The sequence below is a fragment of the Chanodichthys erythropterus genome, chromosome 16 (genome assembly GCF_024489055.1).
Source record: "Chanodichthys erythropterus isolate Z2021 chromosome 16, ASM2448905v1, whole genome shotgun sequence".
Classification (NCBI taxonomy): Eukaryota; Metazoa; Chordata; class Actinopteri; order Cypriniformes; family Xenocyprididae; genus Chanodichthys; species Chanodichthys erythropterus.
The window spans coordinates 25,304,403-25,331,169 of NC_090236.1; the positions used below are offsets into that span (position 1 = coordinate 25,304,403).

Consider the following 26,767-nt stretch of genomic DNA (forward strand, 5'->3'; position numbering starts at 1 on the left):
TGTAAAATCTCAAAATGTAATTTATTCTTGTGAAGGCTGAAGCTGAATTTTCAGCATCATTACTCCAGTGTTCAGTGTCACGTGATTCTTCAGAAATCATTCTAATATGCTGATTTGCTGCTCAAGAAACATTTCTTATTATCAATGTTGTAAAAACACAGTTGTACTGCTTAATATTTTTTTAGGCACCGTGATACTTTTTTTTAGTATTCTTTCTATTCTAATGAATAGAAGTTCAGAACAGCATTTATTTGAAATAAAAATCTTTTATAAAATTGTCACTAAAAGTATAAAAATATTAATTTCTTAAAAAAAAAAAAAATGTATTTTAGTTATATCCTAAACTGTGTCTTTGTATACTTCCTTTATATGCTTAATCTTAAAAATCTTTCCCATTACAGACCACAGAGTTTTGAATGGCAGTGTATATATTTCTATTCATATGAGTAGATATAATATTTGAATTGTGTAAGAATAATTGCCATAAAAACGGACACAAAACATATTAAAATATGAAAAAAGTTTTTATTCAAGAAATGCACATTACTGTCAACAGTAATGTGGATTGTGATTAATGGGGATATCCAATTTTCAGAAACAGCTACATTTATCATTTGATATAAAAATCCACACTTGTTACACAAAAGCATCTGAGAACATTGCATGATTTTTTTTTTCAAGTATGTGTAAAAAGGAATATTACAAAGCATGTTGCAAGTCAATAACAATATGAAAAATCAGCAATAAATACATAATTGAAATAAATTATTAAAATAAATAAATAAATACACAAATAAATAAATTAAATATGACATATCATGTATCATGGTGAAAGCAATGAAACTTTCAAAATATTTTAAAACTCTGAACGCCGCTCGTTCAAAACAACCGTTGGATTAACATTATTCTGTGTGGAGTGCACTGAGCTTGAATTCGTGTTTTCTGAGCTCTGAACTTTCACATCAGGCACCTGAAAGGACACCATCGGACAGGGTCCATTGATATTTGAGCACACCAGCTTCTTCAGTGAGGCTGTGTTAACAATGTCAAATCCAACTTTCCCACCAAATGTGCTGGGCTTCCAGTATTCAGGAGAACAAATAGCATTTCCCATGAGCCCTTTGAGTGAATAGGGGGCTCCCATCTCCACCATAGTCTCCCCAAATACAGCGTTGGGTCTGGGTTTCTCCACAAGAAGGCCAGGATACAGCTCAACCGCGTCTACGTGACCATACAGCTTCTTCAGTTCGTCTGCCAGCTCCTTGTCTCCTGTTTTACCATACAAAAAAAAGTTACGATTGAATATTAGGTGTATTTTTCATAATATTCTCATTTCTAAATCTGTATAAAAAGAGTTCTTTGTTTTTTTGCCATATTTTAGGCACTAAGAATAACTATATTAATGTTCACACCAACAGATGATAACATTCTTTTTTTAATATTTTTAGTCATAATTATCATCTTTGGTGAGAATGGGCCTATAGGATTGACACCAGTGATGTTCACGGTTTGTATTACCTGTCATCTCCTCAAAGGATGAGTAGGGCTTCATGTTGAAGCGTTTTCTGTAGGCATTGAAAGACTGGTAGCGCATCTGTCTGGTATGCTCCAGAGCGTTAACAGCCACTCCCTGAACTGAAGCCGGCAGGTTACGTCCACCAGATACCTGTTCACACAAAAAAAAAATGAGAGAAATTAGCAAAAACAGTAAAGTTTAGTTAAAGATGGACACACATTTATGCACACTCATGTTGCTTCAATCGTGTATGACTTTTTTCGTCTGTGGAACACAAAAGACGATATTTTGAAGAACTTTTTTGTCCATACAATGAAAAGTCAATGGGGTACAAAAAGATCTCACTCACTTTCATTATATGGGAAAAAAAAAACTGAAACATTTTACAAAATATCTTCTTTTTGTGTTCCACAGAAGAAAGCAAGTTTTGAAAAACATAAGGCTCCAAGAAGCTTTCTCACCCTTCCAGCCGTCTGTTTGGTGAAGGACTCCACCATGTTGCTGATGCCATGTTCGGTCACTATAGAGTTGTTAAACACAAACTGGTGGTAGCCGTAGACCTGATCCTGGATCTGAAAGTTGTCGGGCATCAGCGGGTGCCAGTGATACAGAGTGTTGAATTCGGCTGCAATGCGGTTCTGGTACTGGAAGCGTTGATTGAAGAGAAGCTCTGGGTCAAACTTGAGCTTGAAGTTGTAGCCACTCAGATGCTGAACATAGTCCTCGATTACAATTTTGATGGTCTCACCTGGGAGAAAAAAGCAGGAATATTTAATCCCTGTACAAAATTGTGAAGATTAGTAATGATTTAGATGACTCGACCTTGACTCACCAATCAGGATGAGACGAGTGGTTTGAAAGATTCTCTCGTCATCCCAGTCCGGATGCTCTTGCTTCATGATATCACATACACGGTTGTGTTCACGGAGCCAAATGGTAGCGTACATCATCAAACCTGGAACCAGACCGAAGGCTTCATGGCCCACAGCAAATTTATGTTGCTCTGGGACATGAGGAGGATAGTGCATGTCAACTTGGACATCCTTCACCAGCGGAGGGTACACCTCACCATCCACAACCTAAGGGTTAAAAACATTTTTCATTAACTTTTACACATCAAACCAACAATCAATATTTGTGTCCATTTAAAAGCTGGAGTTTCCCTAAATTTGGTCATTATTTACTCATTCTCATGTCATTCCAGATATGAGCTGTATGACTTTCTTTCTTCTGAGGAACATAAAATATTTTGAAGAAAAAAGTCTTGAAAAAAGTCAATGGGGTCCAATGTCCCTACTATGGACAAAAACGGTTCTTCAAAATGGCGTCTTTTGTATTTACAGGTTTGAAACAACATGAGGATGAGCAAATGATGACAGAAATGTCCATTTGTCTCATTTGAGTACAAACCTGATACTTTAGCTTTCCATCTTTAAATAGACGAAGTTTGTGTTGTCTTTCCAGCGTCTCTCCATAAATATGCCCCAAGTCCACCTAAAACATTAGAGAAGATTTAGAAATTGCATTGTAGTTCCACTTTAGACACTTTAGATGGGATGTAAAATGGTTAATGACAGAGCTTTGAATGCCACTTACTCCATGACCCAGGGCTTTGGTGAAGGCTGGTCCTTTTTTAAAGTCAGACTTGAAGAACTGGTGAGTGAAATGCTGGGCGAAGAAAGCAAACATGAGACTGGATCTCTGTGGATCAGGGATGAACTGTTTCCTCAACAGCACTTTCTCCACCACCTGCTTTGCATTTGGGAGATCAGGCGTAGGGCAGTTCTGAGGCAATGGGGCGAGTGTGCGGGTGTAATAGGACAGGTTAGAATACGCTTCCCAGCTTTTGTAGTGATAATCTGCATTGTATGTCGGCGGGCTGTCGACCAAATGGGACCTTGCTGTAAAACAAGAAAAAGGCAATAGTTAACTTTGTGTATTTGTTAATTACGTTCAGTTTTACACTTAAAATCAACTTAATTCAACTTACATGTCAAGATGTAACTCATTATGCCATCTCTCAGGAAAGAAATGTTGTTGATAATGTCCCAGATCCATTTATAATGCGTTAAAATGTGATGCACTATGTTTGCCTGTGGTTTCAGAGTTGATCTGATACGTGTGAGAAGTTCAGCTGTGAGGCAAGAAAAAACAGTGTTGAGTGTTCACACATTTATTTTCTCTATGTAAAATGTTTATTTGTAAAGACAATCCATAGCCAGACTTACGGGTAGTGCAGTTTTCACCATAATAACCTGTCCTGGTACAGTCACATTCATAAGCATCAGCGCCCTTAGATAAACACACACCCTGGTTTTGGCAAGGCTGTGCACAGCAAGGGTCGTCTGCAAGAAACAGTCATAAAGAAAAAAGTGATTATTTCCATACATGATTATAGGTTATTGCATTTGGGTAGAACAATCAAACTGTGAAAGAAGCACGTCAGTCTAACACTGCTATAGCTGAGCTGACTTACATCCTTCACCGGGAAAGATCCAAAAGCTTGAAAGTAGCACCAGGCAAACCAGTCTATTCATTCCAGAAGTTTTATCTAGAATGTCCTACACCGAAGCAGAGACGCGTACGCTGGTAGCTCGTGAAATTCTGTGCGCCTTGATGCGATCCTGCGCCTTTTAACTGCTGTTGGAAAGGAAGTACTCTTGCGCAATTTCCAAGATGTCCAAAAGAATGTAAGGTAACGTCAAGAGCAGATTGCATTTTTCCACAAGTGGCACATTCAACAAGGATTTATATTTAGGAAGATGTTGGTAAAAACCGTTGGCATATATATATATATATATATATATATATATATATATATATATATATATATATATATATATATATATATATATATATATATATATATATATATATATATAAACCTAATAAAAAATATATATATAAACCTAATAAAAACATCTTAATGTTATATATATATATATATATATATATATATATATATATATATATATATATATATATAAACCTAATAAAAAAATATATATATAAACCTGATAAAAACATCTTAATGTTTTTTATAGCTATATTCAGATTATATTAAGTAATATAGCCTATAATTATAATTATTAATTATAATATAATAATTATATATATATAATATATATATATATATATATATATAATTATTATTATTATTATTTTATTTTTTTATTTTTTTTGAAAATGGAAAAAATGCTGAAGGTTTTCTGTGGTGGGTAGGTTTTGGGGTAGGGTTATTGTAAGGGGTAGTTTGTACAGTATAAAACCATTACGTCTATGGAGAGTCCCCACAAAGATAGGACACATTTTTTTTGTATAATGACACGGGTATGACATAGGTATTACAAGGAGAGGGTGACTTATGAGGGCATTACCCCATGTCCCAATTTTTCAAAAGGCTTAAAAAATCATACAGAATTAGTTTTTTTTTTTTTTTTTTTTTTTTTGAGAAAGTAAAAATGTGCACAGTTTCCTGTGATGGGTAGGTTTAGGTGGTTGAAAATTCGATAGGCGATAGAAAATTCGGTTTGTGCAGTATAAAAACCATTACGCCTAAGGAATGTCCCCACATTCACAAAAACAAACCTGTGTGTGTGTGTCCTTCCAAATAGGATGTATCTGTTTAAAGTAAAGCAATTGTTTTATAGGTATGGCTTTAGGTGGGAAAAAGGAAATCTCAAGGCAATGTAGATAATACGGGCATTTCAGTGATAATACGGGCAATCGGGCATTCAATTCCAGCTCATGAGCGCCATCTAGAGCAAATATCGCTATTACATTCATTCGTAATCATGCATGGATTTTGCATTATTTTTATGCGCTATAATTGAATTATTATTATTATTATTATTATTACTAAATAAATCTCAACTGAAAACCTAAACAATTACGCATGTAACGTTAACGACATGTCACGTTTACAATATAGGCCACTGAGAAGAAGAAAAGCAGAAAGACAACATAGCCTAGCGCTGAAATAATAATCCCATCTGTGTCCATCAGAGTCCTTGTGAAATATGAAGAACTGGGGCGGGGAAAGAGTTTGCGAGCGTCCGCCCAAAATGTAACTATTTTAGCGAATCGATTCGTTTGAATGATTCATTTCTTTGAACCGGTTCAAGTAACCTATTCACTAGTCATTTGAGTGATCGATCAAGTGTTCCCATTTTACGTTTTCTTTTTTCTTTTTTTTTTTTTTTTTGTGGTTAAATAAATATTTAATTAAATGCTGATATTATTACAGTTTTTGTATTCGTAGTAGGCCTAGCATACTTTTGTGGCCCTATACTGTTTTTCCAGATAATCTAAAGATGTGTTTATGGTTATAACACGTCACCTACATATTTGTTGTTGTTATTTTACTTATAAACTATATTCTCCCTTACGGTCGAATTATTATTTTTTAAATTATAAACTATATTCTCCCTTACGGTCGAATGCTGTGCGAGTCGGTTCAATCGAATCCTTAGAAATGAACGATTCATTTTCACGACTCATCTTTAGTCCGCCCAGTAGTGCGCATTCTTCTTGGCTTCCTGAAATGACTTTCTTGTCGGAGAGGGTCCAACATCACTGTACCACCAGTTATGGTAAGTTCTTGCATGTTTCATTTCTCTGTAAAATCGTAAAATGACTTATGCAACAAAATCCTACTTCAACAGTTTCTGTCATACTTTCTTCAGAACGGAGAGCGAACGTTTGGGTCTCAAGACGTTGAACTGTGTGTTAGGCTATTCGACAAGGCAGTATCATGTTTCAACCTCTTGTGCGTTGTCTTCCTCTTTTTATTGTCTAATTTAACAGATGTTTTGACTGTCTTGAAATAAAGTGCCTTCTTGAGCTCCAAATTGCCGTCAGAATGTCCTCCATAGACCCCTACCAGTACATCATTGTAAGTTACTCTTTAAGTTTAAAGCGTCATGTCAGTGAGGAACGTTTTAAAGTATCTTGTATGCTGTTTCATTAATATGTATGCATAACAGAGGCTTTAAGTTAGGCTAAATTATAGTCACTATAATGTTAACATTTATTTATGTCATAATTTATTTGTAGTTGTTATAAATGTGCATTCACATTTAGACTCTAACATGCTGAATTTATGACATTAGAGACGTATCTTCTGTTTAGCCATAATTCTGTTTGGGAATCACCTGTTGTCCATTTCCTATTTCAGTAGTTAAATGAGCTTCCTTTATAGCCTACATACACATTTTACTGCCTTTGCCACTCTAAATCCCTGCCTTTGTGGATCTTTTAAATGTGCAGGTTGAGCATCAGTATTCTCATAGATTGAAAGTGATTGTGGTGAGAGCTGAAAATGTGACTAAAGGAGCATTTGGCGATTTGTGTGAGTATATATTTATGCGGTCTTCTCGCTTTTTGAAGAAATCCTCAAATGAGCATTCATACTTCAGTGACTGTGTGTTTGTTCACAGTGGACACCCCGGACCCTTATGTGGAACTGTCAATTCCAACCACACCAGAGTCAAGAAAACGAACACGCCACATAAATAATGACATTAACCCAAAGTGGAACGAAACATTTGAATTTATATTGGATCCCAAACAAACCAATGTTTTGGAGGTAAAAAATTCAAACTCTAAATTACTAAATTAAACTAAATTAAAGGGATAGTTCACCCAAAACATGAAAATTCTGTCATCATTTATATATATATATATATATATATATATATATATATAATGTCAAACCAAAAACTGTATTAATGAATGAAATGTTCAAGGTGTCCGAATAAATTTTGGTTTGACTTTATGTGTGCGTATGTATGTATGCATTTTCTTTTCTTTTAAAATACTAATGTATTCATTAGATAATAGGATCAAGTAGAATCTGCAGACAAGTTATACTAGATCTTTTACTTGACTATTTAATGTGGTTAATTACACCTCTCCAAGGGACACCTATCACCAGGTGGTTAAAAGTTGTTGCAAGCTGAGCAAAGTGAAATTACCTTGCTTAGCTTGCAACGACTTTTAACCAGCTGTTGTTATGATATTTAGGGGATGTTTTGGAAGTCAGATCCCCTCAAGTTTACATAGGGGGTCCCTGGAGAGGTGTAGTTAATCACATTAAATATGAGCATGGAGAAGTTTTATAACCAGAAAGTTCCCGAATACTTGTTGTCTTAATTTTAAACTAGACAGAGAGAGAGATAAAGAATTAGATTGATCAAAAGAGACAGTAAAGACACTTATAATGTTACAAAATATTTCTATTTCAAATAAATTATGTTCTTTTGAACTTTCTATTAATCAAAGAATCCTGAAAAAAAGTATCACAGTTTCCCTCAAAATATGATTTTAACTTTAATAATAATTAGAAATGTCTCTTGAGCAGCAAATCAGCATATTAGAATGATTTCTGAAGGATCATGTGACTGAAGGCTGGAAAATTCAGCTTTACCATCACAGGAATAAATTAAATTTTAAAATATATTATAGAAAATAGTTTAAATAACTGTTTTAATAATATTTCACAATATTACTGTCTAATAAATGCAGCCTTGGTGAGCATAAGAGTGTTCTTTCAAAAACATTAAAATATCTTACCCACCCCAAATATTTTTTTAGCATTTAAAACCTAAAAAACATATTTTTGCAAAATGTTTTGCTTTAAAGGTGTGTCTATGATGTTGTTGGCTTATACAGTATATGCTTTATGCAGCATTCATAAAATTGTTGTGTTGCAGTTTAGAAGTATTAAAAAAAAATACATCAGCACTATGTTATAATGCTATTTGAATGCTGTCTATTTAGATGACACTGATGGATGCTAATTATGTAATGGATGAAACTCTGGGCACAGCTAAATATTGCCTCTCAAAGCTCAAAGCGGGGCAGACGGAGCAAGTGACCCTCTCTATCGGAAAGGTAAAAGCCTAAAGCTACTTTTGGTTTACACCTTTGGGCCTGTTGTGAATTAACATCATGGTTACTGATTTAAAGTGTCATGTTGTTTACAATTATTCTCTTCTGATTCTTGCTAGACGACCAAAGTGTTCCTCGACTTGTTCTTAGAAGTGTGGTATGTATGAAGTAATATTTATTTCTGCACATAGTGGATATTTGAGTTCCTTTTTGTGCTCCCTTTGTAGTGATCCATATATTTTTTATTATTGGTTTATCAAACAAAATGAATAAGCGACTGAATGTGAATCACTTTTGTACAGCTCGTCCACAGACTTGCGCTTTAGCTTGGCACTGTGTGATCAGGAAAAGCTTTTCATGAAGACGCGCAGGGACAGAGTTATGCTCGCCATCAAGAAGCTTCTCAAAATGGAAAACCCACGCTTCCTTCCAGCCTCACCGAGAGAGGTAAAGTTAAAAACCACACAAATAGCCTTCTGAATCATGCTGTACTAAAAAAAGAATTTGTGTGGCTAGTGTTAGAGGATGTGTTAGTGTTAGTGTTAGTGTTAGTGTGATTGCAGTTCCATTTGTGCTCAGGTTCCCACTATCGCCATTGTGGGCTCTGGAGGAGGTTTCCGTGCAATGGTAGGCTTCTCTGGTGTGATGAAAGCTCTGTATGAATCTGGGGTGCTTGACTGTGCAACATACACGGCGGGACTTTCTGGATCAACATGGTCAGTAAACCTTGAATATTCAGAAAAATCCCATAGACCATTCCGAACACCTCAACAGCTGCATAGCGAGCACCACTCACATGATAAGTGGTAAAAATCTCATAAACGTCCATATTGGCTATTTTTCCACAGGTATATGTCCACACTGTACTCGCACCCTGAGTTTCCTGCGAAAGGCCCAGGGGATATTAATAAGGAGCTGATGAGCAGGGTCAGCAATAATCCACTCAAACTGCTTCTGCCCCAAAATATCAACCGCTACGTCAAAGCACTATGGAAGAAGAAATCGGCCGGACAGCCTGTCACCTTCACTGATATCTTCGGGATGTTGATAGGAGAGACTCTTATTCCAGCGGTGAGATACTGTGTGCAAGTATACAAACTGGTTTATTGAGAGTTCTTACTGCAGTAGGACATCAAGTGCAGCATGAACTGCGGTCCACTGTACTCTATTTATACTCCGTTCAAGTACAAAGACTCCTTTGTATGTTGTTTCTCTATTATGCATCCCAATGCAAATGGACCTTTCTCTTTTAGAAAGGATCATCCCTGTAAATCAGGAAGATATTTATCTCAATATAAGAAGGCCCTACCGTTCATATACAGTGTACCGAATATATACAGTGTATAGTGTACTAAAGCCAAACGATAGCTTAATGTGAGGAAAAATCCTGTCTGACTAGCACAGTCTTGAAAATTTATCTTTTTGTGTTCCATGGAAAGTTCCAGTTTACAGCAACATGAGGGTGTGTAAATGATGATAAGACTTATTTTTATATGCACTGTTCCTTTAAGTATTAGGGATTGTGTGGGTCTTCAAAGGTCTTAAAAACTCTCTTAATTTGCCCTTGCACAATTTAACGCCTTAAAAAGGTCTTAAATCAGAGCAGAAAGTCTTGAATTCATAGTGGCATTAAAAGTCGCATGCACTGCAAAAAAAAAAAGAATATCTTCCTCAGTATTTTTGTCCGGTTTTCCAATACAAATCTTTGATTTACTTGAGATGCAAATGTAAAAGTCTGTAAAAAATAACTAAATTAAGTGAGTTTGTTTAAAACAAGAACAAATATCTGTTAATGAGTTATGAAAACTTCCATATGAAATAAGCTGATTTTTCTGAACCCATTGGCAGATATTTGTTCTTGTTTTAAATCATATACTTGCTTCATTTTGATCAATTTCACAGAAAACAAGACTTTATATTTTATGTCTTTTTCCATCTCGAGTTAATGATTTTGATTTAAGAATCTTTAGATGATTGCACTGGAAAACAATAACTGAGGAAGAGTGCGATCAGAATGTACAGTAAACGTTATTCCTATATTCTAGTGGTTGGAATCGGAGCGATTCAAGCTGCTTTTGGTTTTTAAAATGAATTAAAAAGTAATGTATGTCTGTCATACTTTGAAGTTTGGAACTCATTGTGTTTCTCCCTAGACATTTACATTTAGAGAACATATTGACATATTGTTTTCTCTTCAGTTGATTCCTTACATTTTCTTTATTTGATCTTTCAAAAAATCCTTTAAAAAGGTATTAAAACTATGCAGAAGCCCTGAGGTACCAACCTGTTAGAAAACGCTACGTAAAAAAGTATTGTAAATTTTATTTTTTTGACTTACCTCAACACAGATGCTGTGAACACCTTAAGAAAAAAGTTTGACCATTAAGCTTACTTTGTGTGTTTTTGTGTGTTTTGCACAGAGAATGGACACAAAACTGAGTGCTTTGCAGGAAAAAATTAATGAAGGTCAGAGCCCGATGCCTCTCTTCACCTGTCTGCATGTCAAACCTGATGTTTCTGAGCTCATGTTTGCCGGTAAGGAGACAGTTCACATTAAATGGGCTACAAATACCAGCAAATAACATTGCATTGCATTGTCCATTATTTATTGCTGTGTGAATGTATAAGTAGTATCAAAATTAAAGACTGTCAGTACTTGTCATGATAAACAAAATAGTCAAAATTCATGACACCTTGTCCTAGCCTCCATGGAAGCTGAACACTATCGATTTGTTTATATTTGCTTAATACTGTGGAAAACATGCAAATATTTGTTATGGGGCCTAATGATTGACCCACTGTCAGTCAGCCTGAAATTCCACAGCTCCTCCCACAAGTGTAGACACACTATTTTTAGAGGCTGGTCACTGTGAGTAGGTTGTTTTCTGCTGAATGGGATCTGAGCATGTGACTAACCAGGTGTGATAGTTAAGTGGAAGTATTTGTCAGGCACAGTCTTTGTGTTTCATTTTCATCTAATAATATTGGATGTTTTTTTTTCCTGTCTTAATTAGACTGGGTGGAGTTCAGCCCGTATGAAATTGGCATGGCAAAATACGGCACCTTTATGCCTCCGGGGCTGTTTGGCAGCAAGTTCTTCATGGGCAGTGTTGTGAAACAATATGAGGAAAACCCCTTACATTTCCTTATGGGTAAGACTGGGACTGCTCTGAATTTCCTCAGAAGGGTTTGCCAATTCAGACCCCTAGATGCAAATTACAGTACAGTCACTCATGTACTTTACAATTACTCATACTTCCCATCAGATTTTTTTAATATTTCTGATATTAGGTGAGCAACATTGTGACTTTCATGATGATTAATTTGCTGTTGTTTTTTCATTTAGATTGTATTGCAGCATTAAGCAGGATGTTTTAATAGCAATTGAAACTTTAGTTCAATGAACCAGTTGAACCAATTAACCATTTCAGTACCAATTTGACAGTTTGCATCACTAAAATGATCACAGAAGTTTCTACATAGCATTTTTTCTATATTAAAATATATTTTAGTAAAATATATGTACACTATCATTCAAAGTTTGGAGTCAGTATGATTTTTTTTTTAAGATATTAATACCTTTATCCAACAACAAGGACACATTTAATTAATCAAAAATGGCAGTAAAAACATTTATAATGTTACAAAAGATTTTTTTAATGCTGTTCTTTTGAACATTATTCAACATTGAGAATAATATGAAATGTTTCTTGAGCATCAAATCAGCATATTAGAATGATTTTTGAAGGATCATGTGACACTGAAGACTGATGCTGAAAATTCAGCTTTACCATCACATGAATCAAAATTACATTTTAAAAATATATATAAAAATATTATGTTGAATCAAGATCTTGAATCTTGTACAAGCATCTTAAACCTTTCTTAGTTGAGGAGTTTGAGTATGAGCTAGACATCCAGGGCCGTACGCATAATTACTGAGTCAAAAAGTAGAGTTTGCTAGGGGGTTTGGGGGCATGCAATTAATATCAATAAAACTTCCTCACTCATTGATGTGTCAATCCACTACAAAGCGTCAGCTTTGCACTTTCACATTGTACTTTGCAGCTGCTGCTATTGGCAAACAAGAAAGGGGCAGAGAGAGTTTTTAACTTTATTTTCAGTTCAAGACCTCACAGTAGCTGTATAGATGTTATTATTGCAAACAAGACCATGCACTCAGTCCTGTTTCGGAAAACAGTTTTTTCTTTGGAGGGAGTAAAACATTTGAAAATTATTTTAATTAAATATAAGCGAATAAAATGAGCTGAGGACAACAACGACTCAAAAAAAAGACTATCCACACTTTCTTTGTTGACCATAGTGTCTGAAGTGATTAACATTTTGGATTTACAGGATGCCAATAAACAGTTTGCATTTTAATATTAAAATCTAGAAAGAAACCTATAGACTGATTTTAGTGGGCTGTTGGTTGTGATTGGCTTAGACCCTGGCATGTTTTCTGTAATTTTTCAATTGTCGATATTTAGATAACTTTTAAATATGTTGCAGCATGCTTTGTTCTAATTTACATATTATCTTGAAGTGAAACAGATGGTTATTATGCCTGTAACAGTTGGGTTCACTAGTTCGAAAAATGTTTTGTTATTTACGGATTTACTGTACATCTCATCTTAGAACAGATTATATCTGTAACAGTTGAGTTCACAAGTTATAAATAGTTTATCAGAGTAAACTGTGGTAACCTGATTTTTTCTACTTGAGCTAACACTTGTGGGAATTCTGTTTATGTAGCCTTCTGTTACCAGAAAAGTTTATTAATATGAAGTACTAGTTTAGTAAAATAAAATTGTGGGACACACATTCAGTTGACAGACACTGACACACTGTTGTTGTTTTTTTATTATTATTATTATTTATTTCAACAAATGACAGTGGCAAAAGTTATGCTAATTCACAAGCCGAGTAAGAGTCATACTCGCAAAGGTAATGTTAATTAAAATACAAACCTTTCAAAAACACAAAGCAATGTGATTATTACTAGATTTGCTACCCAACGTCTTCTTGTCACCTTCTCAACCTGCTTTCCTTGGTGTTTTTACACGTAGAAAAGGCGAAAAACGTATTACATTGTACGGTTTTCTCCCTGAACGATGATGTGAGTTTCTGTGGCTGTTCTCATTGCAGCAGGAATGACCTACAATGGTGACATTTTTCATAATCATGACAGAAAATCAAAATACTGCCCTAAACTCACTAGCAAAAGGGTAGCTGTAGCGCGATCCTCCTAATACGGCATCTAAACAATACAGTTACCCTGAACTCAACACAGCTTGATGTCAGCTTTACATTCTCTATTATTTCAAAACCTTTATTATATACACCTCAGAAAAATACAGAGGTCTGGGTCTCCATGTATTGTTTGCTGTAGCATTGTAAAGTGTTTGATGCAAGTGTGTGTGCTGCAGGTGTTTGGGGGAGTGCTTTCTCCATCCTCTTTAACCGGGTTCTGGGGGTGAAGGAGACAACCAGCAGTAGCACAATGGAGGAGGAGCTGGGTGAGTAAGATTGTTGCTCTTATTCTTCTAGCTGTCAGAGCCAAAGAACTTGATGAATGGAATAAATTGCACCATATTTCAAGAGAACACAAATGTTGGACCAGCTAGATTGTTATCTTATCAGCAAGTTTGTATTCTGGTAACATACTAAAATGTGCCATTACTAGTTCTTCTAGTGCAAACGTACAGTTGACACACATGAGTGCACAGTGTTGGTGTGGAAATGATAAGATTAACACATGGATCTACACACTATTGATGTGTGACCTCAGTCAAACCCCTTGCAAATATTCAAAGTTGAAGTAAAGCAACATATAACACTAACAGATGAGTTTGTTTGGTATGTTGATGTTTATAAATAAAATTAAGTTTTTTTTAAGACTTTTAGGGCTGTTATAGATTTTCTGCACTGACACTTTATTTTCCACCACACTGTCATTACTGTAATCAAGTTATTAATTCAGCACAACAAATACTATCATGATGTACACTCACAAATACAACTATGTGCTATTTGTTTTTTATACAGTAGGCTATTAATAATCAGGGGACCACAGTGCACAAAAACTAAATGTTCATAAAAATATGCTTTTTCTAGGCAAAATTTAAATGCCTTTTTTTGAGGTTCACCCATAGTGTGTAACTCAGTTCAGGGAAAGAAAGAGGCTGTTTGGGTAATGCTGTTTGCATCTTCTGTTTTTCAGAGCATATTAAGCCAGAGCATATTGTGGGTGATGATTCAGCAGATAATGATGAGGAAACTCAAAGAGGTGAGAAAAAACTTTTTTTTCCTGTTTTACTTTCTCTCTCACAGACATGCTCAGTTCAATTCAGGGCTCAACAATAAGGATGGCCCGCTGGCCTGGGGAGTGTAAGAGTTTTGGGCCAGTTGACAGAACTGTCATTTAGTGTCGCATCATTACCTCCTTTGTTTATTCATCATGTACATGTTTTTATGCCTTAAACATTTGTTTTATTTTTGTGATATGCTGAACATTATCTATCTATCTATCTATCTATCTATCTATCTATCTATCTATCTATCTATCTATCTATCTATCTATCTATCTATCTATCTATCTATCTATCTATCTATCTATCTATCTATCTATCTATCTATCTATCTATCTATCTATCATTACCAAGGTAACATTATTTAATAGTCTAAAATTTGATCTATTTATATTTTATTTACTTATTTATTTACAATTGTATTTATTTATTAAGGTAGCATTATCCAACTGTCTAATGTTTTGTACCATATGCAGTCATTTTCCAATAAAAGTGTCATTGATCATAGTTGCTTTTAGTTGCAATTTCAGATATTATTGGGGGGGAAAAAATTAAATTTGGAGTGTACACTAAACTAAAATAAATGTACACAGTTATATAAAGATTATCTTTCTGAGTTTTTGGTTCAGTGAAAATATTGGCATAGTAGGTGAAAATCTGGGGGGGAAAAAGGAGCAAGAGACTCATTGTTTGTTTCTGTTTTTCTTCTAGGGGGCACAGAGTCCACAGAGGCAGAAGATGAGCGGCAGCGCCACGCTCAGGCCAGCTGGGTTCAGCGCATGTTGACCTCCATTATGGGGGACAGTACCCTGTTCACCACACGTGAGGGCCGCGCCGGCAAGGTGCACAATTTCATGCTGGGACTCAACCTAAACTCTTCCCTGCCTTTCTCTCCCTTCACCGGCATCATGAGCCAGAACTCTGTGGATGAGGAGGTTGATGCTGTTACAGGTACTAATTAATCATTTAGCTGGCACTTTTATGCACATTTACAAACAGTGTTTTGCCAAGAACGGTCAAATATGATGATCCCCTTCCGAGGACCCCCTTCCTAAAACAGAAAGTCTATTATAAATAGAAAAGTCATTTATTTTCATATATACAAACCTCATTATACTGTAAGAGTAAGGCCCAATCCCAATTCTATTTTATACCCCTTCCCCTTACCCCTACGCCTACCCCTTCCCCTTGCCCCTTGAAACAGAGTGTCAAGGGGTAGGGCTGAAAATATTCCCCTAAGAATTGGGACACCACTACTAGACCGTTACACGTCATCATAAGTCGTCACTAGCTCCTACGTCATAGATGCGCCAATGTTTATCGCACACTTCTAAAGGCCATTCACACCGCACTGACAACACTCGTCTGTTGGAGTTTGTTGGATCGGTGTGATACCCCTGTTGGCGTCTGTTGGAGTCGGTTTTCACCCGACTGAACATGTTTAATCGGCGTTTGTCGGGTCGTGGAATGTCTGCGCGGTGTGAACAGTTTTCCAACAGACGGCAACAAACTCACGTAATCTGACCTGGCCACGAACCGTTGCCATGACGATGAGGCAAGTCCCCTGCAAAGACAGCTGTTTGATCGCGCCCGCGCCTCACACACACACAACAAAGCAGTGGAAACCTGACATCGCAGCTTGTTCATTATAAAAAATAAAATACTGTTAAAAAAATATACAAAAGGTACAATAGTCCATAGTGCAATCCGTGCCATTGAGCAAGAGCAGCTGCTCCACTTCACCGAAAGAGAGAGGTAACGTTAACCATTATGAGAGCAACGCAGGTTTACCTTCAGTTTCGTTTTTAATAATTCGTTTTGGCTTGTTTAGCTACATGGTTGTATATGTTTATGGGTCTCGTTAATAAAAAGGGTCGCGCTAAAAAAAATTGTTTGTTGGTGCGGTGTGAATTGGCCTTTTAAGATGCCATCGATAGCTGTAGTGATCTCTGCTGCTTGGGCGACAGCTATTTTTTTTGCATTTGTCTTCAGTTCTTCGCATAAGACAAAGGAGACGAACCTGCGTGTTTCCTCAGGAGTCCCTGGTTGATACAAAACATACAATACTGATGAATAAGCACGCAAACTGGATGCACTTTTTGTTTATATCATGTAACGTACACGTATTTATGGACGTAAACACAACAAAACAATACATTAATGAGGCATGCGGCAAAAAGACAAGTTAGCTGCCACCGGATTTGAATTTATGTTGTCAAATCAACGCGGGTTTCAATAAAATATAAACAAAATTGTTGTGGAACTATCATAATGTAAAAAACATTAGCGAACTGTTTTCATAGCGATTTTAACAAATCTTTTTTCGGAGAACATAACCGTGTACATGAACACAAGATTAAAGGCAACATAAAACAAGTGATTATTTATTACTAAAATACTGTTTACCGTAAAAAAAATACTTACATTTATGGGTCTCTCTGCTCGCTTGGTCGGCCATGTTGGAAATTTATCATACCCCTTCGTCTGAAGTGTGGTCCCGAAAAATCTTCGTTTGAAGGGCTACCTGGCCCTTCCCCCTACCCCTTCCCCTCCAACCAAATGAGAATTGGGACACCCCTACCCCTTCACGTGAACGCGCGAAACAAAGGGGAAGGGGAAAGGGGAAGGGGTAAGGGGTAGAATTGGGATTGGGCCTAAAATCTGTGATATTATTAAAGTGTGATATTATAAAGACATTTGTTTGCTGTTGTTAAATGATTGTTTTTTAAAATGATCATATTTAGTGTTGTGAAGGGATTAATATTATCTGGAAAATCTAGAAACTTTTTCTTTTGTAATATTAGGGGCCAGATTTACTAACAGCTTGTGCCAGCGCAAACCCTCTTTTGGCATTAAAAAACATCTGTCAGGAAGACACGTGAATAACTACCACTGAAAAGTCATGCTATTTTTGTGGCTGACCTTATTGCTTATGCATTTGTAGGAGTTTCCCTTTCAGACACAACATTTATGGGAGGAGAGTATTTAAATGAATTGATTGATCAACTTTATTTTAAGTATTTAAATGAATCATGCGAGGTGATTTACTAAGGTTTGCGCTAGTCTGGTATTTACACCATTATTTAAAGGGATAGTTCACCCAAAAATGAAAATTTGATGTTTACCTGTTTACCCCCAGGGCATCCAAGATGTAGATGACTTTATTTCTTCAGTCGAACGCAAATTATGATTTTTAACTGCAACCGCTGCCGTCTGTCAGTCAAATAATAGCAGTGATTGGGAACTTGAGCAATAAGAGTCGAAAAAACTTCCATAGACAAATCCAAATTAAACCCTGCGGCTCGTGACGGCACATTGATGTCCTAAGACACGAAACGATCGGTTTGTGTGAGAAACCGAACAGTATTTATATAATTTTTTACCTCTAATACACCACTATGTCCAACTTCGTTCAGCTTCCGGCTAGTGAGGTCTGATCGCGCTCTGACAACGGAAGTGATGTCTCGCGCTCATTGAAGTATATGGGCGAGACATCACTTCCGTCACCAGAACGCATTTTTTGACCTCACTAACAGGAAGCTGAACGAAGTTGGACATAGTGGTGTATTAGAGGTAAAAATTGTATAAATAATGTTCGGTTTCTCGCACAAACCGATCGTTTCGTGTCTTAGGACATCAATGTGTCGTCACGAGCCGCAGGTTTTAATTTTGATTTGTCTAAGCAAGTTTTATTTACTGTTATAGTTGAAGTTCCCATCTACTGCTATTATTTGACTGACAGACGGCAGCGGTTGCAGTTAAAAATCATAATTTGCGTTCGACTGAAGAAAAAAAGTCACCTACATCTTGGATGCACTGGGGGTAAGCAGATGAACATCAAATTTTCATTTTTGGGTGAACTATCCCTTTAACGCATTATTTAAAGCGTGTCTTAAACCAGAGGCTAATTTACGCTGTTTTTGGTAGATTGCATTGGTCATTTTGGAAATTATCCAGTTGTCTGTGTTCTTTAATTTGTGTGTCTTCAGTAGATCACACACAGAACTTTCCACTGCCATCTGTGCTTTTTTGGAATTACGCTTTCACACTAATTTGCCATGTTTAGTAAATCTGGCCCTAGTTGTACAATCCCAAATAGAAACATTTTAAAGGTGCAGTGTGTACATTTTAGCGGCGTATAGTAGTGAGGTTGCGAATTGCAATACAGAGAAGCTACGGTGGCCAACACAGGACAAAGATGTCATCGTCTGAGACAGCAGAGTGTAGCCAGTCAAGCAAATGCGCTCTGTAGAGCAGCTTGTCCGGTCTACTGTAGAAACGTGCCGGCGCAAAATGGCAATTTAACATGTAAGGGGACCCGCGGTGTATGTAGATAGAAATGGCCCATTTTAAGATAATAAAAACATAACGGTTCATTATTTAAGGTCTTTATACACCACTGAAAACATAGTTATGTATATTATATTGCATTTCTGTCAATAGATCCTCCTAAAATGTACACATTGCACCTTTAAATTCAATTAAAATTTATTTATATAGTGCTTTTATGAAGATTATTACTTTAAAACCCCCTAGTGAGCAAGAAAGTGCAACAGTGGTTACGAGAGACTAAATAGAGACAGACACATACGTTTTCTTGAAACTATAGACCTATGCATTGAAAAGGAGATAAAAATTAATGTAATATTTGTATACAAAACAATATGCAGTTTTTTTATTTACTATTGTTAAAAACAAGTTGTCAATAGAAGTTGATATATAATCTTGATTATTTAAAGGCACAATATGTAAGATTTTTGGACCACTAGAACAGTGTTATATATTTTGTTGACTTGTATACTTACATTATCCCAAATGTTTTCAAGAATGTTTAAATCCAGAGAAATAAGCCATTTTAACCAGGACACGGACCATGTCCGTGCATCACATATCAATGACATCATACCCGCGTTATCCTCGATTTCCAGTTTTATTTTGTAGAAACCATTGAAACACAAAAGACACTTTAATATATTGTGTTTTATTAGACAGGTGAGCAACTGTTTTGATATATTCATCGACAGAAAACTAATCATTGTTATATAGCTAAACACAGTAAGTCTTACTGTTTAAATCTTGTTTTCTTGATTTACAATGAGTACCATGTTTTACCCTACCTAATATCAATCTAGCTTACTGCAGTGTGCAACGAGTCTCATAGCAGCTGCTGAGCGCACAGAGTAGCATTATATCAACTTTCCACACAAATGTACCTAATATGAGACAACAGTGCCGTGTTACCCCACATACTTATGACCGGAAGAAGCGGAAGCACTCGTCTTAATGAAAGCTTAACTGCTCTCGAGTTGTGTGTCATGCTCGTCTCTCATTAGCAATTGCTCATTCCGGTCCAATGGTTTTCTACCACACCCTGCTTCATACTACAGTAATGTTAATAAATCTTTAATACATTATCTCATCCATGATTATAAATTCTGCAGTAGTCTCATCGGATTCCTTTCCACCGCCTGTAGATGTGAAGATAACACCTCCCGTGATTCCGCGAAATCAAGGCGTCATCAAGCTACTCCTTTATTTTGAATAAGTACCTCTAGAGGCGTTTTTTTTTTGTGTGTGTGTAAACCCCTGACTGACCGTAAAGTGCCTAGTTCAAAGGCACAAGAGTGACAATTCAAGGATCATCTTTCGCAAGATTTAAACCTTTAACGTTTTTGTCCAGAATTTTACTCTATGTTTTTCTTAATGCCTGAAACCTCTACTTAACTGGGTCTTGTGAAGTATGCGGTTAAAAGAAATGGGTGTGACGGACTGTAGGTGGAACAATAGGCTGAAATCTGGTCAGGTGCCACAGGACTTGATGATGGCTTTCAAACATTATTTGGTGCCTGAGTGGGAGGATGTCAGTTAGTCAGCTCAAAACTTCTCACATCTAAGAAATACCAACACACCCACTGCAGATTAACTTTTCTCCCAGGGTTTAAATATACAGAAATACCTCAACACATCACACAGGAAGCATCTTGGACTCATCCATGTCACTGCAAGATCAATGACTGATTTAAAATGAAGCAGTTTTGAGCATGTTAGTTTGCTGATGAGTAAAGGCAGGGTTTCACTTGATAATTACTGATGATAATAATAGAACTGTCAGTGTTTTTGTGGCTCAGCAGTAGTCTACTTCCTGTTAACAGTTGAGTGTGAGAAAAAGGATAAGCTCTTGTAAGAATTTGTACAGTAATGTTGAATAAATGATGACATTGTTGCAAAACCTGCAACATAGAATCTTCATTAGTCACAAACAACTAGGTGAATGTTATTGACAGCATCCTGTAGTTCCTTTATGTTATTGCCACAAACCACAATGGTAACATTCAAATGAATCTTTCCTGCAGATCCTGATGAGTTTGAGCGAATCTATGAGCCACTAGATGTGAAGAGTAAAAAAATCCATGTGGTGGACAGCGGCCTGACCTTTAACCTTCCCTATCCTCTCATTCTGCGACCTCAGAGAGGAGTTGACCTAATCATTTCCTTTGACTTCTCAGCCAGGCCCAGTGACTCCAGCCCGCCATTTAAAGTGAGTGTCTGCCCTCAGGCTTGTGCATGACGTACATATAAAGAATAATATGAATATATCCAAATGTGGATTTACATCAGAAAAGTTTAGATAAACTGGGAAATGTCACACAATGCAGATTGTGGTGTCAGTAAAAAGGAAGTAGAAAGAGAAATATAACTTTCATTGGTTTTTGCCTGTGTTTTAAACTTGGTTGCACTGAGAATAGCAGAATGGGTCTTGGTCATATACACCTCCATTTAAAGTTTGGGGTCGATTTTTTTTAAGGAAGTCTCTTATGCCCACCAAGGCTGCATTTATTTGATCAAAAATCCAGTCTTCAGAGTCACATGATCCATCAGAAATTATTCTAATACGCAGATTTGGTGATCGAGAAAAAAATATTATTAATGTTGAATGAGGAATTGAAAAGAACAGCATTTATTTGTTATAGAAATCTTTTGGAACATTATAAATGTGTTTACTGTCACTTTTGATTAATTTAATGTGTCCTTTCTGAATATAAGTATCAATTAAATAAGAAAATCGTACTTAACCCAAACTTTTGAATGGTAGTGTTTGTTTCTAGTGTAACTGTCATCTAAATATGTCCTTGTTTGTCTGTGTTAGGAATTACTGCTGGCTGAAAAATGGGCCCGTATGAATAAGCTGCCGTTCCCCAAGATCGATTCGAAAGTATTTGACCGAGAGGGTCTGAAAGAGTGCTATGTGTTCAAACCCAATAAGGGAGAAAAGAACTGTCCCACAGTCATTCATTTTGTCTTGGCCAACATCAACTTTCGGAACTTTAAAGCCCCAGGTGAGAGAATGACTTTATAATGCTACACATGTATAAGAACAACCAGTCAGTAAATACTCATAGTAGTTTTAAAGGGTTAGTTCACCCAAAAATGAAAATTATGTCATTAATGACTCACCCTCATGTCGTTCCAAACCCGTAAGACCTCCGTTCATCTTCAGAACACAGTTTAAGATATTTTAGATTTAGTCCGAGAGCTTTCTGTCCCTCCATTGAAAATGTATGTACGGTATACTGTCCATGTCCAGAAAGGTAATAAAAACATCATCAAAGTAGTCCATGTGACATCAGTGGGTTAGTTAGAATTTGTTGAAGCATCGAAAATACATTTTGGTCCAAAAATAACAAAAACTACAACTTTATTCAGCATTGTCTTCTCTTCCGGGTCTGTTGTCAATCCGCGTTCATGACTCCGCAGTTTTTGTTATTTTTGGACCAAAATGTATTTTCGATGCTTCAACAAATTCTAACTAACCCTCTGATGTCACATGGACTACTTTGTTGATGTTTTTATTACCTTTCTGGAAATGGACAGTCTACCGTACATACATTTTCAATGGAGGGACAGAAAGCTCTCGGACTAAATCTAAAATATCTTAAACTGTGTTCTGAAGATGAACGGAGGTCTTACGGGTTTGGAACAACATGAGGGTGAGTCATTAATGACATCATTTTCATTTTGGGGTGAACTAACCCTTTAAGTTTCACTACCTTTAGGAATTTATGTTTTTAACATTTTTTAAGTATGAGTAACAAAAACAGTTCTCATCTCATTTCACGTCAGACATGACCTGTGGTTGAGTTAGCAAGTGAGTCATTCCAACTGATTCAAGTAGTGAGTCGTCTGACAGATTCAGTCTTATGATTCAGACTCTGTGGCTCCATTGTTCAGTTCATTCTGATTGAACAATTTGGTCCACTTATTCATGAACAAGAACCACAGTGATTTGTTTTCAAATTGTGCTGTTTGTTTGTTTATAGAATATAGTAATAGAATATAAAGTTGTGTCAATATATTATTTGTCAGTGCACATAACTCAACTAAAACCATTCAAAAGTTTGGGGTCATTAAGATTTGTTCTTTGTTTGTCAGAGACCATCAAATCAGATCTGCACTATTTCTAGGTCACTAATCAAAATATGTATTATGGATCATGTGAACTCCTTTTTCTCCTTTGTTTTCTTGAAGGAGTTCCTAGAGATTCCGACAAAGATATAGAGTTTGGTGACTTCGACATATTTGACGATCCAGCCTCTCCCTTCTCTACCTTTAACTTCAAGTACTCCAACCAGGCCTTCAGGAGGCTTCATGACCTCATGGAGTTCAACACGCTCAACAACATTGAGGTAATTTCTACTCCTTCAAACTCTGATTCAAACACCTTCACAGCAGTGTTTGGTCTTCATTCTACATGACTCTGTTTTGTTTTGTAGGTCATAAAAGAGGCTATTAAAGACAGCATTCTGCGGAGACGAGAGAACCCATCGTGCTGTTCAGTTTCCCTGTCACTCAATGAAATTGAAAACAAGAAGTTCCTGAAACGAGATACCAGCATTGCAAAATGACACGCCTAACAGATAGCTATGCAAACAGCTATACGCAAAAGCCTTGACGTGTAAGAAGGCATTGGTCCACTAGTGCTTGACGAAAATCTGTGAGCAGATTCATCACACAAGATTGAATTGACCTTATTACAGTGTCATTTTTTTATGTTGCATTCCAGACAATACTGAATTTTCCCACCTCCTGCAAAGATGCTTAAGGTCAGACACATTAAATTCGAAGCAGCCAGGGTTATCATCATAAACTAAAACCATAAAACAACATTTTCATGAACTGAAATACAATTTAATACAAATATTTAAATAATAAAAATGACTAAAACAGAAAATAAAAATTAAAACTAATTAAAAATGTTAACTATATAGAGGGAATGCACGTGACGTCACCGCTGGAATCAGGCACATGTCAGGAAACACTATTCCTGGCTGCATGTCAATATCCATGGATCACTGGATCTTTGGTAAGTTTTAAGGAACACTATATCGAGTCCAACCTTTAGTTTAAACTGATAATCGTTTGTGTTACTTGGGTTTTCACAGTTTCCCCAATTAAATCCAGTCATGCAGCAGGCTCTTTTGTCACTCAGTCCGGCTGAGAGGACATGTTCTGGTGGGAAAGTGACGTCAATGCATACCCTCTATATCAATAATACTAAAATAATAACACATGCTAAATAAATAACACTGGTACCAACCCTGACTTCAATGAGAAGCACCATTTGATATAATTTCCGAGATGGCGACAAATAAAGCGACATAGAGGTGGGACAATTCTGAGATCCTAGTTGTCTGGAATGATCTAAAGCTGGGAAATGGACAATTTCAATTCAAGTTATGCCACCTCTGACATCTGGAATGCAAAATCAGGGACAGAATCTACAGACATTTTTTGTATTTCAGGACTGATTTTGGGAGAAATTCTGTGGAATATATTTCAGTATGTTAAAATGTGTTAACTGAGCTGAGAGCTGAGAGTACTGCACTCTTAGGTCACTGAAAACTTATCAAATTAGCCAAAATTTAATAAACAAGTACTCAATGGGCAGGGGACACGAAACACTTTGTAAGTGAGAGCCATTATTCTGTGATTCGGTGTGGACCATTTTCCTTCATTCCAAAATGATTTATAAGTCATGTGGTCAAATTCTCCACACCTTTAATGTTAAAATGCTTACAATTCTGGCTGTGTGCTTCTCTACGGAGCCAAATACTGGCAGCTTTGTTTTCACTTGACATTTAAGCAGTAAATACTGTTCTGAGAGTAATTTATGCTCTAGTGGTGGCTTGAGCCTCAGGACATGCTGCTCCTTATGTGATTAGAAAACAATTTATGTTCTCCGTTCAGTTCTGCTGTGACGCACCTATGACCACTAGATGGTTGATGGTAAGCCCTGCCTTCAGGACAGGATTCATCTCATTTTTCAACAAAATATTCATTGCTTAGGAACTGGATTTAGCTGCTTTTATTTATTTTGCTTACAAATGTGTTCTCCTGCCCAAGGGGTGAAAGGAAGAAGGTGAAATGCCATCTCACATCTCCCATGCAGGACTCCACCTCTTTGTGAGGTGTCAGGAGCATGTTGTGAAAATGTCCTCATTTCCTGTTTGTATCAGATATTTGTGGCAAATTATGGGACATACAACATCTAACTTCCCGCATAGGTTTACATGATGAAAGTGTACACACGGTTATTTATTTGTATGCTTAATTTTTTTTTTAAATGTTTTAAAATTCATTTTAAGATTTGTACATTTCAAAATCAAACATTTGAAATAAATGTCAATGGGAATAAAGCGATTAAAGTGGATCAGGTAAGGTCATTCATATAACTGAACTCAGGTCAGTAGCATAAAGTTGGAAGGTATAGATACTGGAAAGACTGGTTGTATGGTAAAAATAGACCTTAAGTGTTAGAGTGCACTTTAACCCAACCCAAAATAAATACCATGCTTTAGACATTCCTTGCTGTTTGTGGTCTGTACGGTTGGGTTTGTATAAACTTGATTATGATGTTGCAAACACATTATGAGTGTCATGTACTTTTAAGTGATGTTACTAGCCCATGTAGTGTAGTGTAGTGTTGTGCATAAAAATAATAAAAGGATATTCATACCCATGAATCGCCTGGGGACTTCTGGAATTATGCAAAGTGTTTACTTTCAGAAAATGACTTCTAAAATGATACTCCAAAATATGGCAATACTATGATTTCACTAATAGTTAATAGGCTATATATTTGATTAAAAATGTGACTCATTTGTCAGTCATTTAAAGAAAACCAAAACACTTTACTGTGGAAATCACACAAGTGTTGTTTTTTGTACAGTTTTGGCAAAAAGGCACCTCATTTGAGGAAATGTCTGGTTGCTGGGAAAAACTGCGGTTGTTAGGAATTTCCTGAAGCTACTGTACAGTAAACTGAATTTAAAATGCAAATCCTCACAACTGAAAAGCAACGTATAGTTGTTATTGTTAATATTAATATATTAGCCTATGTAAAATAAGACAAATTATGTTAAATAATTTATAAAATCCCATTCATACTGCCTCAGTCTTGTATCAGCTGACAAGATTTCAAGGTAAGTATTCCTGCACAGATTTCTTTCACATAGCCTATACCTTTCATCTTTTATGAACAGAACACAGTAACACTTTCCCTTCTCCTCTTCCACATTCACAGTCGTACATTTCAAGTAGCCTACTTTACTATCATATTTTAGGGTCCAGCATATTGGTGAGTGAACTAAAAATTGTGTGACAAGCAGCTGAACAATACATATAAAGTTTAAGAAGGGTTCTTTTTTGAAGAGTGCTGTTGCCCAGGGAACAATTTTGATGCCAAGAAACTTAAAAATAATAAAATAGTTAATAAAATTCGATCCACGTCACCTCAAACCAACCCTGAGTCATTCCACGAAACCGGTATGATTTGGACTTGCACATTTTTTGATTTTTTACCAAAATGTATTACATTTCTGAACACCCCACAACAATTAATGATTTATTTAGCTTCCAGAAAAACATATCTTCATAAATCCCTATTATTATTGGTCATTATTTTAAGTTATGGAGCTCTCTGGAAATTATAAAATGTATTTGTGATAAAATCATAATTTTAATCAGATGACCCTCACACTAATTCAGTAAT

At 36.2% G+C, this 26,767-nt stretch overlaps 2 protein-coding genes across 3 annotated transcripts; one reads left to right on the top strand and one right to left on the bottom strand.

The window, feature by feature from the left end:
* Nucleotides 1-541: 541 nt before the first annotated feature.
* ptgs2a (prostaglandin-endoperoxide synthase 2a) lies at nt 542-4,133 on the bottom strand. The gene is made up of 9 exons (XM_067361872.1): nt 3,993-4,133; nt 3,745-3,861; nt 3,507-3,650; nt 3,113-3,417; nt 2,927-3,010; nt 2,349-2,595; nt 1,978-2,264; nt 1,519-1,666; nt 542-1,269 (listed from the first exon to the last, which is right to left on the bottom strand). Exons 1-9 carry the CDS (start codon nt 4,051-4,053, stop codon nt 857-859), a joined length of 1,806 nt encoding a protein of 601 aa, XP_067217973.1. The 5' UTR covers nt 4,054-4,133; the 3' UTR covers nt 542-856.
* A 1,883-nt stretch (nt 4,134-6,016) lies between these two features.
* Nucleotides 6,017-25,742, top strand: pla2g4aa (phospholipase A2, group IVAa (cytosolic, calcium-dependent)). Of its 2 annotated transcripts, none has more exons than XM_067361871.1 (18): nt 6,017-6,108; nt 6,202-6,410; nt 6,785-6,866; nt 6,955-7,103; nt 8,297-8,410; nt 8,527-8,564; nt 8,710-8,854; nt 8,987-9,123; nt 9,256-9,478; nt 10,828-10,942; nt 11,422-11,559; nt 13,837-13,926; nt 14,631-14,696; nt 15,430-15,669; nt 21,072-21,256; nt 21,866-22,055; nt 23,245-23,402; nt 23,490-25,742. In XM_067361871.1, the coding sequence occupies exons 2-18, from the start codon at nt 6,378-6,380 to the stop codon at nt 23,619-23,621; spliced, it is 2,235 nt and encodes a 744-aa protein (XP_067217972.1). In that variant the 5' UTR covers nt 6,017-6,108; nt 6,202-6,377; the 3' UTR covers nt 23,622-25,742. The 2 variants fall into 2 exon arrangements, with proteins under 2 accessions (XP_067217972.1, XP_067217971.1); XM_067361870.1 differs by having other exon boundaries at nt 6,024-6,108; nt 6,323-6,410.
* The last annotated feature ends 1,025 nt before the right edge of the window (nt 25,743-26,767 follow it).

Coding starts and splice junctions, on each gene's coding strand:
- ptgs2a (XM_067361872.1), bottom strand. CDS start 4,053: ATGAATAGACTGGTTTGCCTGGTGCTACTTTCAAGCTTTTGGATCTTT. Junction 3,011..3,112: donor CCAAAGCCCTGGGTCATGGA/GTAAGTGGCATT, acceptor CTAATGTTTTAG/GTGGACTTGGGGCATATTTA. Junction 1,270..1,518: donor ATCCTTTGAGGAGATGACAG/GTAATACAAACC, acceptor ATGGTAAAACAG/GAGACAAGGAGCTGGCAGAC.
- pla2g4aa (XM_067361871.1), top strand. CDS start 6,378: ATGTCCTCCATAGACCCCTACCAGTACATCATT. Junction 9,479..10,827: donor GAGAGACTCTTATTCCAGCG/GTGAGATACTGT, acceptor TGTTTTGCACAG/AGAATGGACACAAAACTGAG. Junction 15,670..21,071: donor GGAGGTTGATGCTGTTACAG/GTACTAATTAAT, acceptor TCTTTCCTGCAG/ATCCTGATGAGTTTGAGCGA.